A 14,721-nucleotide genomic window follows, 5' to 3' on the forward strand; every position below is an offset into this window, starting at 1 on the left:
CCTTGGCCATACACTGGGTCTTGGCATTTACTGCTCCTTCTGCCTAGAATGTTCCCCAGGGTCCCAGGCCTCCTACCACACCCACCAGAGCTCAGTCCCTCTGCACCTTCTTCTCTGCTCAAATGTCACTTTCTTTTTGACACATTGCATATTTACAGTCTGTCTCTTCCCACGAGAATGTAAGTTACTTGAGAGCAAGAACTTTGTTTCATTGGCTCCTGTATTCCCAGGGCTGGACCTGTGTACCTGGCACATAGTGAGTGCCCAGGAAATAGTTGGTGAAAGAACGAATAAACGATCCTGAAACAAGGTTCTACCAGAACCATACCAGAAAGCGTATTAAGAGCATTACATCACCGACTGTGCCTCACTGAATTCTCACAACAGGTCATGCAGTTTATGTTATCATCTTTAGTTTACATGTGAAAAAGTGAACTGAATGAGAAAAACAAAGTAGTAATAGATGCTTTAAAAAACAAAAAAAAAAGGAGAGGATGGAGATATGGGGTGATCAGAAAAGGAAATCTTTCCTAATCTCCAAGTTCTGGGTCTGACAGGGAGCCAAATCCAACTACATTTTGTGCCATCTTTACCAGTTTTTGTTGCAATCGGTCTGAGCAGAGGAAATGCCAGATTACTCTGGTATTTACCTGAGCAGAATGTAATTAAGGAACAAATAAAGCTCTGCTTTCAATAATCCCAGGACAAGGTTACAAGTAGGAGAATTACTGTTTAGTGTACTAGTATTTTCCTATTGTAAACACAGAAGACAGAGATATTTCCTGAATATTCAGATAGTTCTTACTACCTCCCAATGACTTTTTTCAGTTTTAACAACAGTCCATCGTGTATGTTATTAATGACCTGGTAGAAGTAGATACTTTAACATGCTTATTAACATGCTCAAAAATGAGCACCCTATCAAGCATTATGGGGATTTCTTCCCCTCCGGCAGTTAAAAATTGTTTCCTGCTAAGCATCTGCCAAAATGAAAATCCAGTGCTGTGACCAGCGCTAAAGAGTGAATCTGATAGTGGTTCATCTGCAAAGAAGGACTGAGTGAGTCCGCCGGCCGAGGGCCTTCCTCCAGCTCCCCGTCCCCCTCCCCAGTGATCGCATCTAGTCCCACGGCTCTAATACCGTCTGCATGCTCTCCACTCCTGTGTCATCAGTCGGGGGGCCGGGAAGGAAAATAGAACCCCCACCAGGTAACAAAACAGAAGGAATTTAATCCAGGCAATTACTGACAGAGACATTGGAAAAGTTGTGTGGACAAACCGGGGAGAGTCGGATAACCCAGAGAAGAGCAACAGCAGGAAGCTGTGACCCTCCCTGAGGCTGCAGAGACAAGGAGGGCAAAGTGGGGTTTATGAGAGTTTGGGAACAGTGCAAGGGAGACGGGGACTCGGAGGAGAGTCGGACCAATGGGATCCAAACCATAGAGGAGATGCATTCAAGCTGGAGATGCTGCTCAAAGCAGGGGTAGGGTAAAGTACTCTGGCTTTTCCCTTCCTCTTGACTTTAGCCTTCTGCCAGCACTGGTCAGACTTTCTCAGAAGTCACTTGGCAGGGAAATTTGGGGAACATAGCTTGCATGGGTCACCCCCACCCCAACTTCCATGCAGAGCAGAGCCAGGAAGAGAAGGAAGTGAGTCAGAGTGCAAACAGGCAATGATGAACACTGTTGCTAAATTTACATCTCCAGCTCAGACCCCTTCTCTGGGCTCCAGATTCCTACATTCAGTTGTTCACCAGACACTTCCATGTGGGTGTCTAACCATTCTAACTTAACCTGGTCCAAAGAGATCTTGTTTTAACAGCCAACTCTCCCGATAGTCTCCTTCTCAAAATGTGGATCACCCAACTCAGTCAAATATATGAGTGACCTCTTATTCCTCTCTTTCCTCTCTGTTCCTTCCAATCTTTCAGCAAGAACCATTGATTCCACCTAACAACAGTCCGTATCCAGTCTTCTGTGTCTCCACTATTACCACCTTAGGCCAAGCCATCATCATTTCTCTGCCAGGTAACAATCATGACCTCCAAACTGGTAATGGTTACCAACCCACCCAGCGTCTGCCCCATCTCCTTACATCCACTGTCCAGGGTTCAGTTCCTAAAGATCTGGAGGGCAAGTATAAGGAGTCAGGAAGTTATTCTCAGTAACATAGGAGCCACTGAAGGAAGTGACATAAATAATTAATATCATAAAGAGACCAGCCTAGATTCTTCACAGGAACTAAAATAGAAGGGACCAAAGGTGGAAGAAGGAAGACTTATCAGGAGGCAGTTACTCATCTCAGCACTCTTATCCTATCTCTTCTACACCTGTGCACTTGCTCAGCCACCACTGGCCTTCTCACTGTGCCTCCAACATTCCAAGCCCCTTCCCTCCAAAAGGCATCCCACAGCCTGGATGTCCATCCTAATGTGAGCACATCTGACTCATCATTCAGGCCCTACTCTCCTGGAGAGCTTTCCTGACCAGGTGGTAGTAATTACAGCAGTTCACAAATATCCCACCTCTGTCCTTAGGGGCATAGAGTGGGATTGTACTTCTTTGCACCTCGGGATTTGGTTGTGGCCATATGATTTGTTTTGCCCAATGAAAAATGGGTGAAGTGATATACATCACTGCCAAGGGCATGCCTAAGGGTCACTGTGTGTTTCACCATGATTTTTTTTCTGCCACGGGACTGGCAGTGTTCCAGATCACGGCTCCTCCATTGGCCTGAGACCTGGAGTGAAGATGATGATTGTTCAGAGCCACACTCTCTGCCAACCCACGGACTTGTGTCATGAGCAACACGTTTCCTGTTTTAAGGTGCTGAGACTTTGAGATGGTGACCACAGCAGACCTAGTCCACCTGGACCGAAATAAGCCCTTAGTCCCTTAGATCAGCCTGTGTCAGGTCCATTGTGGAAATACTACCACCAAGTGATAATTTCTACTTGTTGATTTTATCCATGAATTTTGTTTCCCTTATGTAGCCCTCTCCAAACTCCATGAGAGAAGGATTTCTGTTTACCTAGTTCACCACTATACCCCCATCTTCTAGGAGGGAGCCCAGGACAAGTCACTAGGCAAATATCTGTTGATTAAACCTCCAATGCCTTGCACATAGCATTTGTGGCTTATGTGTGCTATTTTGTTGAGGCAATTGGAATGAATGAGTCTTGCATTCAGCACATCTAAAGCATCAAAATCTAAAGCTTTACTCTGCTATTTACGGGTTAGGATAGTTGCTCAGGTTACGCCCTTCCAGCTAATTCACAGGAAACCAATTTTCCCAAAGTTACCACGATTTCTTGGTCAGAAAAAGCTCTGCTAAAGACCATATGCAGCAGATAAACAAAAAGGAATGAAATCCTAGAGCCATAAATCATTAAGAGTGAAGTTGCCCAGAGTTAAGAGACAGAGTGGAACAAAATTTATCTTGATACTGTCTTACCAATTCTAAATGGCAGAGACATTACTTTGCCAACAAAGGTCCGTCTTAGTTAAAGCTATTGTTTTTCCAGTAGTCATGTATGGATGTGAGGGTTGGACTATAAAGAAAGTTGAGTGCTGAAGAATAGATGTGTTGGATAAGACTGTGGTGTTGGATAAGACTCTTGAAAGTCCCTTGGACTGCAAGGAGATCAAACCAGTCAATCTTTAAGGAAATAAATTCTGAATATTCATTGGAAGGACTAATGCTGAAGCTGAAACTTCCAATTCTTTGGCCACCTGATTAGAAGAATTGACTCATTGGAAAAGACCCTGAGGCTGGGAAAGATTTAAGGCAGGAGAAGGGGATGGCAGAGGATGAGATGGTTGGATGGCATCACTGACTCAATGGACATGAGTTTGAGCAAGCTCTGGAAGTTGGTAAAGGACAGAGAAGTCTGGTGTGCTGCAGTCCGTGGGGTCGCAAAAGAGTCGGACACGACTGAGTGACTGAATCGATATGGCAGACAGCTGTTTTATCCTTTTTCAAGTTTTCAATGCCAATTAAATCTAATTCCCCAGAAATGAACAAACCTCAAATTTCACTATGGTCATAAAATATTGGCATTGAAGAAAACCTTAGTCATTACTTAATTTAGATAAATCCATTTATCAGCTGGCTTGATTTATTTTAATCGGAAATCTCTCAGGGTCTTGCTGTTGTCTGCCAGAGGCTTAGAACTTAAAAACTCAGAGGTCGTTTTGCTTAGTCATTACCTTTTTAAACCAAATACATTTTAATACACCTTTTCTAGCATTTAATTATGTAATTATAATAAAGCTGTAAAGAGTATCCTTATTGTAAAATTAGGGCTTCCCTGATGGCTCAATGGTAAAGAATCTGCCTGCAATGCAGGAGATGTGGGTTCCATCCCTGGGTTGGGAAGATCCCCTGGAGAAGGAAATGGCAACCCACTCCAGTGTTCTTGCCTGAAAAATCCCCATGGACCGAGGAACCCGGCAGGCTACAATCCAAAGTGTCGCAGAATCAGACACGACTGAGCATGCATGTAGGATTATAAAATTAATCCTGCAATATTTTTTGTTTTATATTTTTGCTCCTCACTTAAAAATTTTCCTTATGGCTTCAAAATTTTTGAGATATTCAAGAAATAAATTCTTAAAAACGACAAAGTTACTGTACCCTTTGGTTCTTTAGGGCAACCAAGGTAAATTAATTTTGTTCTCCTCATTTAGCTGTCTCCTAGACCCTAGACAAACAGGCCATATCCTTAATAAGCAAGTGTATATTGTCTTTTACTTGCAAAAAAAAAAAAAAGTTACCAAAATATAATTCCTTCAACATCTGATCTTAAGGTATTATGTTTTAATGTTAATAGATGGTAATTTCTGCAATCTTGTCTAACCTAAATTCAACTTTATTAACCACGTCCTAATCCTGAAGTTAGGGTACTAGGCATTTGCAGGTGAAACTTTTTTAAAAAATGAGCTCATACCATTACCCACATATGCTCAAAATGGGACAGTTTGAATACTGCAAGCTTCTCAAAGAAAGCCATATTCACATACAGGAAATCATTTAGATGTGGTTAAGGAAACAGGAAATTTTCACATTGGCTTTAATATTTATATTTTACCAAAATTTCCCTGAACTTGGTAATCATTACTAACACTTTTTGTAGTAGTATTTACTGAATCTTTAAAAAAAAAAAAACTGAGCAGAAAACATAAAGTTGAAGAAAACTGGATGTCAGTCTATACAATGATTTTTTACTTTCAGCATGACAGACTTTATTTTGGCACTTTAACAAGTATTTTGCTTTACAGCAGTGACAAAATATTTGCCAGAAATTTCCTTTTCCTGGCATGAATATTCCAAGCAGTTAATATTCTATGAACTGAACTTTGCTTTGCACAGTTAGAGGTATACCCACTATACTCATAACCTCCATAACCGAGGGACATTGTGCAGCTTTAGAAAGTGCTATCACTTCCTTTTAATCACTCCGCAGTAGAATGATTCTGTAAGTGATGGGACAGAACTTTGAGAATTAAGGCCGTTAAGAATTTAAGTAAACACTGTTCTTAGTGCTGCATCAAAAATTTTTTTTCTAATTGAGTTGTGTGGCAATTCCAGGGAACGTTCTCTAAATGAAGTAAGTATTCATGCTTCATTAAAAGCAAATTATATGTTGGAAAGGTTGCTGTTTTTGCTGTCTTCGTCCTACTTTGGCAGCTCACACTTTAAAACAAAATTGGTGGTAAAACAGAAAAAAGGAAATGTTCAGTTAGAAGGAAGTCCCCAGCCGGGGCGCCAGGGCACGGTCACATTTCCATCTCTTCCTCAGGCATCACTGCTTCCTGGCGATCTCATTCCTAAGCAGTGCAGCTCTCCTTTCAACGCTAGAACCACCCTGAGTGACCCTTCTGCCCCACAGTGTGAACTATGGTATTCCATCTATTACTTCTTCGGTTCAACTTCAGGAGAGATTCGGAGCACAGTTTCAAAGGTAAAACAATCCAGAGGACTAAACCATAGACATCGACATCAGGAAAGCCCTCTTCAGTTCTTTGGAATTTATAGTCCTAAAAGTTATTCGCCAGAGCAGGTATCCATCTCAATATTGTCATCAGCTATCTCTATAAAGGTTGTGAAACTCACAATTCCTTCCCTGGCAGCCTTCCAATATCTACATCCAAACACACACACAGGATGATACATTCAGATTTCCTCTGGCCAATTCAGAAGCGAATCTGATAATAAACAGCCTCATCAAATGAGTTCTTTGGTTTTGATTTACAGACACCATGGAACACTCAGAAATCAAACCCACAACATCCTTGAGAGCAGACGGTCGTTAGCAAAGGGGAGGTGTACATTTGATCGAAAATGTACAAAATTTATAACAGTGACATTTTCAATATTAGGCCACATGATTTATTCAGTAGTTTTTATATTCCCAAATTACAATTTACGTCTATTTGTAAGACTACAAAAGTTACCATTAGAATTGTCTGTGCTTATAAAATACCAACTTTTTTTTTAACTGTTATATATACTCATTAACACCAGTCTGCAACGAGTTACATAGAATCATAGGCACTTCAAAGGCTTAAAAAGACGTTTACAACTTAAATGCATTTGTAAGAACAAAAACTGATTTTTTCCTTAAGTCCCTACTCGTACCTTCAAATTGCAAGAAATTAGCAAATACAGTGGCCAAAGGAATCTGCAGCAACTTCTCAAAATACTGTTAGCATCTTTGGGTTTGCTGAGGCTTGTCAGTAACTCACATCAAATCCTCTCAAAAGAAGATCTGAATGGATAGACATGACTAAACAGTTTTGTGGTGATAATCCAATTTTACACATTAATTTGCTGTTGCAAATCTGCCTGAAGCTACAGGTAATGAAAAATAAAGCAAGTGTAAAATGGATAGTCTGACACTTAAAAATTTATACAAAGTGGAGGTTAAAGTTTACATATTTGAAAATCACATATACACTAAATTACCATTATCTGAATTACCCAAAGACAAATTGCACCATAACAGCTACAAAAGGCATAGAGTTTTGTTTTGTTTTCAAGGGCGAGTAGAGGAGAGGGGAACAACAGATAAATTAACAAAGTAAGACCAACTTGATAAGGTCACTCTGAGACATGCTGACACAAATGAAATAGCTTTCATCTTCGAACCATCGGATAAAAACACTCTTTTCATATTTGCGCATAGAAATTTAAACCGATTCCATGTACATTGAGCATTTTTAAAACATAATATTTTGCCACTGCTATTCACAGAACACTGCAGATGTTAAGTTTGAATTTTATGTTGTTGTTCTAAAGAAATACATGAAAAGATTTAAATACAATGGGATTTTTATCATTAAAGTGCCAGAATGGCTCTTTAATGAAAAAAACAAACAAAAAACAAAGATCTTCATTATTCTATGCAAAAGCTTTATTTTTAAAAGTTCAGTGATCTCATAAATAGAGACACTAAATGGGAGTTTTCACGCATAAAACTCCTTAGTAGGTGCCTTCTGATAAGCAGCACTGGATGGTTTGCGTTCTCCAAGGTCATAACTTCCTTCATCCTTCTTTCTCATGCGATACACCAACAGCAGGATAAGGAAAATTGCAAAGAGAAAGCCGATAACTCCGCCAGCAATGACAGCTGAAACACACCAAAACGAAGATTACTTTTAGAAGAGATTCAAGGATGGCAGAAATTAGCTTCGTTAAGGCCAATCTATTGACACTTTCATAAAAAGCTTAATTTGAAAACCCCAAAATTAAAAAAAAAACTGGATTCAATGAAGCAACCAGGTAATTAAGCAAAGCTGACATTCTTCAAGAGGTATAATACTTCCTTTGATTAGTATTAATATCACCCAAAAGCCTCAATAAGAAAAAATCTGGCTGTGACCTCAACTAGTTCCATACATTAAAACTCTTATGTCTTTTCAGCATTCACATTTTTGTAATCTAATCTTCTAATTGCTTTTTCAATGAAAACACAAAACATGATATAACTGGCTTAAATTTTGTAAAGGGAACTGTGAAAAAAGCATGCAAATTTCCTTTGTCATCTTGGATTTGGGACCTTCCTCTCCAGGATCAAGTGCTCTACAAAGGCAGAGGTCAGATCTGAGGTTGCTAAGGGAGGGGTGGGGGGTTGGGGTGGGCTGGACTGGGAGTTTGGGATTAGCAGATGCAAACTATTATATGTATAATGAAATCACTTTGCTGTACATCAGAAACTAACACAACGTTGTAAATCAAATATACTTCAATAAAAATAAAAAATTTTTAAAAGGACTGTGTTCTAAAATCTTGCAAATCCTCCCCTTTAAAATCAAAGGTTAATATTTTCATCAGGTAAATTATGATTAGAGACAACATCCTTCTGTGCCGTGGGCACTGTGTCAACGGCCCTCTCCATAAAGAATCTTCTCTTCTCTTAAATTTATCTTGAGATCAGGAGGACTTGGATTAAGCCTGACTGAGCTTCACATTCTGCCATACCTGACACCCAGTTGTTCTAGACCAATTTAGGCCTTAACTTTCTTCCTGCCTCTCCCAACCCCAACCCAAATGGCGGGCCAAAATGTAGGCTGAGGGAGCTGACAGAAAATAGAGACAACCTTTGCCTAACTCTTGCCTCACTCGCTCTGAATGAGACAGGTGCTCAAGATGGTTTTCAGTAGTAAGGCAAACTCTGCTGATACTTCTGAACATCACTCAGACAAACAGAAGCCTATTCAAGGACCCTCCACCCAGCTACTGACCTGCCAGGACTTCTGTTCGTTTAAACAGATTGTCTGAGTGCTTCTCCGTGTATACATTTGTATCCTCTTCAGCTGGGTCCATTTTCCTTTCTGAGTCGGGGAGGGGAACTTTTTCCTTATCAATTTCTTCAGGTGACTGGTATAGGCAAAACAAAAAAGAAAGAAAGATTAGAAAAATCTTTTAATGTGCTGGAAGAAAGAAATAGTAAGTACTTTCCCAAGTTTTTTTTTTTTTTTTTCTTTCAAACACTGGGTTTAGAAAATAAATGAAATAATCACTTTGTGTGATGTGTATTCCAATGGGTGAGTCCTATGGTGGGCCCGCATTGTTCATGGTTTTATATAACACCCATCACATGTACAGGCAAGATGGACAATTTATTGAGTTTGTAACAGTCCTAATGGCATGGTTAGAATCTCTAAGTTGCCATTTCACAAGAATCTCTAGCTTCCTTACCACTCTTCAGTTTGCAGGCCACCATCCCCTCTGGCTGCTCCAACCTAACAGCATTACACAGTTAAACTCACTCCTTCATCACCTTTCTGCTACATGGGGTACTGTGACGGCAGCGTCCCCACAGGCATTCTCTCTGAGTGTTCTCCCAGGGCTCTGCCTGCTACCACTCTGGGGGCACAGTCAACAGGCTTCATCTGCAATGATCCCCACTGTTTATTCACTCTTTCACCTTCACCACACCCTGGATTAAAATCTAGACTTCAGAAGGCCCTGGGTTCTGTAAGGAGCTCCTGTGTGGCCCTGATCCACTATTTTTCTGGACCTCACTTTTTCTATCTGTCCAGTGAAGGGCACTCTCAGTTTCTTGAGTACTCTACAACTCTCACCATCTCACCTCCAGGCAGCATTATTCCTACCTACCAGCACCCTACAGGACCCTCATCCTTGGCTGTACCATCATAACACATCGACCCTCTCCCCATTTTCATCAATAGTAACTACTATTCTCTTGGGCCCCCAAAGTTATTTTGGCACATTTCAAGTTATATGTTTTGGTATGTCACAATCCTTTCAATGGGATTGCCTGGTGGTGGCTCAGATGTTAATAAATCTGCCTGCCATGTGGGAGACCTGGGTTCAATCCCTGGGTTGGGAAGATCTGAAAGAGGGCATGGCAATGCACTCCAGTATTCCTGCCTGAAGAATTCCATGGACAGAGGAGTCCACAGGGTCACAAAGAGGTGGACATGACTAAGTGATATCTCATATATCATATATATATTGAAAAGACTATTGCCTTTCACCATTCCTTCAAATTCAGAATCTTCCATGGATTCTCATTCCTGAGGCCTTATCTAGGTCTTTACCACATCATACCCAACTGCATGTGTTAGGTGAATTCTAATCCATTTCCCAAGGCCACTGCTTAATCTCCAGTAGGAAGCCCTGAAAAGCCATCTCTACTACCACTGCACTTACCAAAACTGATTCCTAACATCTGTGCTTCGGTTCATACAGTTCCTCTAACTCCAATACAAAATTTTCACTTCTTTCACTGTCTATTTGTCCTTCATGAAGCCCTGATCTTCCACCTCTCAAAAACCCCAGAACACTTTATAGCCCATTATACCATCACATAAATCATCTGTTGGCTTTCTAAGCTTCAGCACCAATGTTGGCCATCATGTACCAATGACCTAAGATTACACTGAAATCTGAAAGCACCTGAAAAGTTAAATATATATATATGTAAAAAGACCACCATTAGAGACTGTTTCACTGTTCTGGACTGAGTAAAACTGGCACTGCTTATTGTTGGTACTTATTTAAAGCTTTCCAGACAATTCTACAGTTTGAGAACCACTGAATTAGAGAAGCTCAGTTCAAATGAGTTGGTTCTTCTCTATCAGGCTCAAGTTCCTATTGGCTAATGCTACTGATGAAAAACACTGTCAATTCCACTGGTCTCTCACTGTAGACAAAAGTACTTCTTAGCTTTACTACTCTTCCTAAGAGCAGCCAATCACCTTCATTAGGATTCTAAGCTGTGGCCCAGTTAAATGCCTGATGGCTTTTTGAAGGCCAGCATTCATCCAATACGGCCATTAGCTACTTAGCCTAGAGGGTTCAAAAGCATAGAGACCTCACCTTTCTGGGGTGCCTTAAGGTCATCAATGTTTCCAAGAAGGATCACTAGGTGTATCCATCTGAGCGCCAGGTCAGTGGGCCTTGCCTCAGTGGACAGAGCACTAGACTGGTTTCCACTCAAGATGATGTATAATAAAGCATGATAAAGAATGCCTGTCTTATTTTCCCAAGCCACACGAAAATCTTGTACTGACTTAACCCTCAACCCACCATGACTTACAAAAGTCAGAGGCTACAGGAAAATGATCATTTCACTGCCATTCAACATGCACTCCAAATTTCACTATTCTCCACATTATTGTGAGAGAAGAAAATAAAGGTCTCCCCTGGCTTTCCTGTACCAAGGGAGAGCAAAAGAGAAAAGCTCATTGACAGTATTTTGCCTCAATTCCTCCATTCTTCTCATGGAAAGCCCATCGTTAACTGGATGCCTGGTAGAAGGACAGACAACTCAACAGATGAGAAAACGAATTATCTGGATTCTAATCTAGGAGACTTTTCACTGCTCATTAGCAGTTAAGGGAGTGTTAGGAAAGGGAAGAGAAAGCTCAAGTAGGCTGATACCCAGGTTTGTCATGAGGGAAAGAGGAAGTGAGTTCTGGTGGTGAATGAGGTGAAGGTAAATAGCTACTGTGACATTAGTGATGGAATTTAATTCATCCATGTCATCTTTGTCTCATTTTTATGACAGATCACATGAGTTCCCTTCAGGTCTTTTCAGTCCCTAAAATCCTTTGAGACAGTTAACATTTCCATTTTACTCAGCTTCTGATCCAACAGCCAGGAATGAGCTGCATTTCAGGCAGTCTGCGGGTTGGGAGACAGGAGGTCTCCACAGAAATGGGGCTACCAGGTACTCACAGGAATGAGTACACAAGCTTCTAAGTGCTCTGGATGGAACAGTCACTCTTTAAGTTTACAAGTTTTATTTTATGAAAGGAATAGTTTGACTAATAATACTTTCTATAGTACAGAACTAATCTGAAATGCATAGACTCTTATATACGTGTGCAAAGTGAAATTATGAAAAGGCAGCAGAGATGATTAGATGAAGTCAATTAAAGATCTGTCATATCCACATCTGGTTCTTTGGATACCATGAAAATGTAACAGAGTATGCTTGAACAAATACCTGTATTCTTTTTATTTTAGTCACATAAATTTACAACAAACTGGACAGAATATCTATAACAGTGACATCAATGCCACTGTGATGCCCACTCAAAAGCAAAGTCTGTATTAATGGTATCTGAAAGGCAATGTTTAATTTAGCTGTGCCATGTAATTACAAAATAGAAAATGTAATCACTAATATTAATATTATCATGATAAGTACTGCAAAAAGTGTTCGACACAATGAGCAGCACTCAATAAATCTCCCACAAATGGATGAACTTGTATTATTACTACATCAAAAACAAACGACACCAAGAATATGTTAAAATGTTTTGAGGTCCTTCATTTCTGAACTCACCTGTCAAGCATCTATCTTCTTTAATCCAACACAATTGCTCCCTTAAAGTCAATTTTTAAAAACTTACATCAATTTTCAATCCATTGTTGTCAACTGACCAGACAGCTCTATGTCAAATTAGGTTTTGCTGAGGATAAAAACTACCACAAAAAGCCAAAACTGAGTTTCTTGTCTCAAGCTAGTGAGTCCTAATGGTTCCTGACCTCAGGGGATTCAGTCACGACAAGTGGTCATATATATGTGCAGTAGAGTCAGATGCGTCTTTCAGCGGCCACCCTGGATGATCTATCCCCAGCTGCACCTGTTGCTTTTCACTTCTCCTCTTCTCCCTTTTTCTTCTCATTCATTCAACAGAATCCATTTCTGGAGCAGCTACCATGCAGGGAGCCAGATGGGTCTGCCTCATGGCTCACAGCTCCTCCTTCTCCTAGCGCCTGGCCTGTGAAGTTGGTCTACTGCTAACGGCAACAAGCCCTTCTCCATCCAACAGACAGCACTCCGGTCTGGAGAGGACTGTCCTGGCTGCTCCACATCTGAAGAAACCTACCCAGCTCTGTTCCTCACCACCCTATGCACTTGTGTGGGGAGTGGGGTGGGTAGGTTAGTGAGGAAAGGGAAGAACAAGTGCACTGTGGGAAGGGGAGGGGAAGAACACGTGCACTGTGGGAAGGGGAGGGGAAGAACAAGTGCACTGTGGGAAGGGGAGGGGAAGAACAAGTGCACTGTGGGAAGGGGAGGGGAAGAACAAGTGCACTGTGGGAAGGGGAGGGGAAGAACAAGTGCACTGTGGGAAGGGGAGGGGAAGGACAAGTGCACTGTGGGAAGGGGAGGGGAAGGACAAGTGCACTGTGGGAAGGGGAGGGGAAGAACAAGTGCACTGTGGGAAGGGGAGGGGAAGGACAAGTGCACTGTGGGAAGGGGAGGGGAAGAACAAGTGCACTGTGGGAAAGGGAGGGGCGTCATCGGGCTGGAAGCCCATGTGCAGTCCTACCTGCAGGGGGGGCACTTCTCCGGAGACAACCTGTCTCTACCTTCATGACACAGTCTTCCACATCCTGGCTGCTGTTAAACTTTGGCAGCATCTCATTTCTAGCCAACAGATGGGTGAGCACTAAACAGGGACACTTGTGATTCCAAGTTCTCGTAGGGAGCATGCTATCCTCCACTGTCTGAAGTCTCCTGCCGCTGTTACTCCACACTTTCCCTTGGTGAACTGCCTCAGTCTCTACTGCTCTAACCGACTTCCATGAAAGCCTATTTACAGAGTGCTTGCTGGGTCTCAGGTGCCATGCTGCATGCCCTCACATTTCATCTTCCCAAGGACCCAAGAGAAATGGGTCAGAGAAACTAAGACACTTGACCAGATCTAGGACTTGAGACATCACTTGGCCAACAAAGGTCTGTCTATTCAAAGCTATGGTTTTTCCAGTGGTCATGTATGGATGTGAAAGTTGGACCATAAAGAAGGCTGAGTGCCGAAGAATTGATACCTTCAAACTGTGGTGCTGGAGAAGACTCTTGAGAGTCCCTTGGACAGCAAGGAGATCAAACCAACCCTAAAGGAAATCAGTCCTGGATATTCATTTGAAGGACTGATGCTGAAGGTGAAACTCTAATACTTTGGCCACCTGATGCAAAGAGCAGACTCACTGGAAAAGACCCTGATGCTGGGAAAGATTGAAAGCAGGAAAAGAAAGGGATGACAGAGGAAGAGGTGGTTGGATGGCATTACCAATTCAATGGACATGAGTCTGAGCAAACTCTGGGAGATGGTGAAGGGACAGGGAAGCCTGGCATGCTGCAGTCCATGGGATCGCAAAGAGTCAGACATGACTGAGCAACTGAACAACAATAGGACTTGAAACTTCAGCCTTCTTCAGACTGTAGCATGTATTTTCTCACTTAAGTAGCTTACCTAGTAGTAGCTGGTCAGCTGAATGCAATACCATGCTAATAAAGCCCAAATCACCAGTCCCCTAGTTTCCATTAGAAACTTTTGCTCTGCTCTAAGGCCAAAGACCTTTCTTTGGCCTTTCTTAATAAGGCAGCTCTCAAAATGAATATAGAGATGTACCCACATCCATCATTATCATTGGAAGAGCTGAAGTTTACATACCACTGGTGGTATGAAAAGACTTTGGGAAAATACTTATTGAGATTAGTACCTAGAGGCTTCTGAGTCCATAACCTATTTCAGCAGATGTAAAGTTTACAATGGTTTTAACTCACAACCCATTCTTTATGAAATAAAAACAAATTTTCTTAATGTACGTCACATAAACTGAAAAGGTTTTACTTCTTAACTGAGCTGTGAGTTCCTTAAGAAGAAGAACCCTGTAAAAAAGATTTGTTTATAAGCTAGGCCCGGGTGATAAAAATAATAGGTAGAATTAGCCATTA

The 14,721-nt window shown here is 41.4% G+C and overlaps 1 protein-coding gene across 1 annotated transcript in view; it reads right to left on the bottom strand.

The window, feature by feature from the left end:
• Positions 1–6,366: 6,366 nt before the first annotated feature.
• SDC2 (syndecan 2) overlaps positions 6,367–14,721 on the bottom strand; it is a 119,620-nt gene continuing 111,265 nt past the window's right edge. The window contains exons 4-5 of the mRNA XM_070477365.1: positions 8,744–8,879; positions 6,367–7,629 (exon numbers count right to left, since the gene is read on the bottom strand). Coding sequence (XP_070333466.1) covers positions 7,466–7,629; positions 8,744–8,879 — 300 coding nt within the window. The 3' untranslated portion in view covers positions 6,367–7,465. The remainder of the gene's footprint in view (positions 7,630–8,743; positions 8,880–14,721) is intronic.

The sequence above is a fragment of the Odocoileus virginianus genome, chromosome 15, assembly GCF_023699985.2.
Source record: "Odocoileus virginianus isolate 20LAN1187 ecotype Illinois chromosome 15, Ovbor_1.2, whole genome shotgun sequence".
Lineage (NCBI taxonomy): Eukaryota > Metazoa > Chordata > Mammalia > Artiodactyla > Cervidae > Odocoileus > Odocoileus virginianus.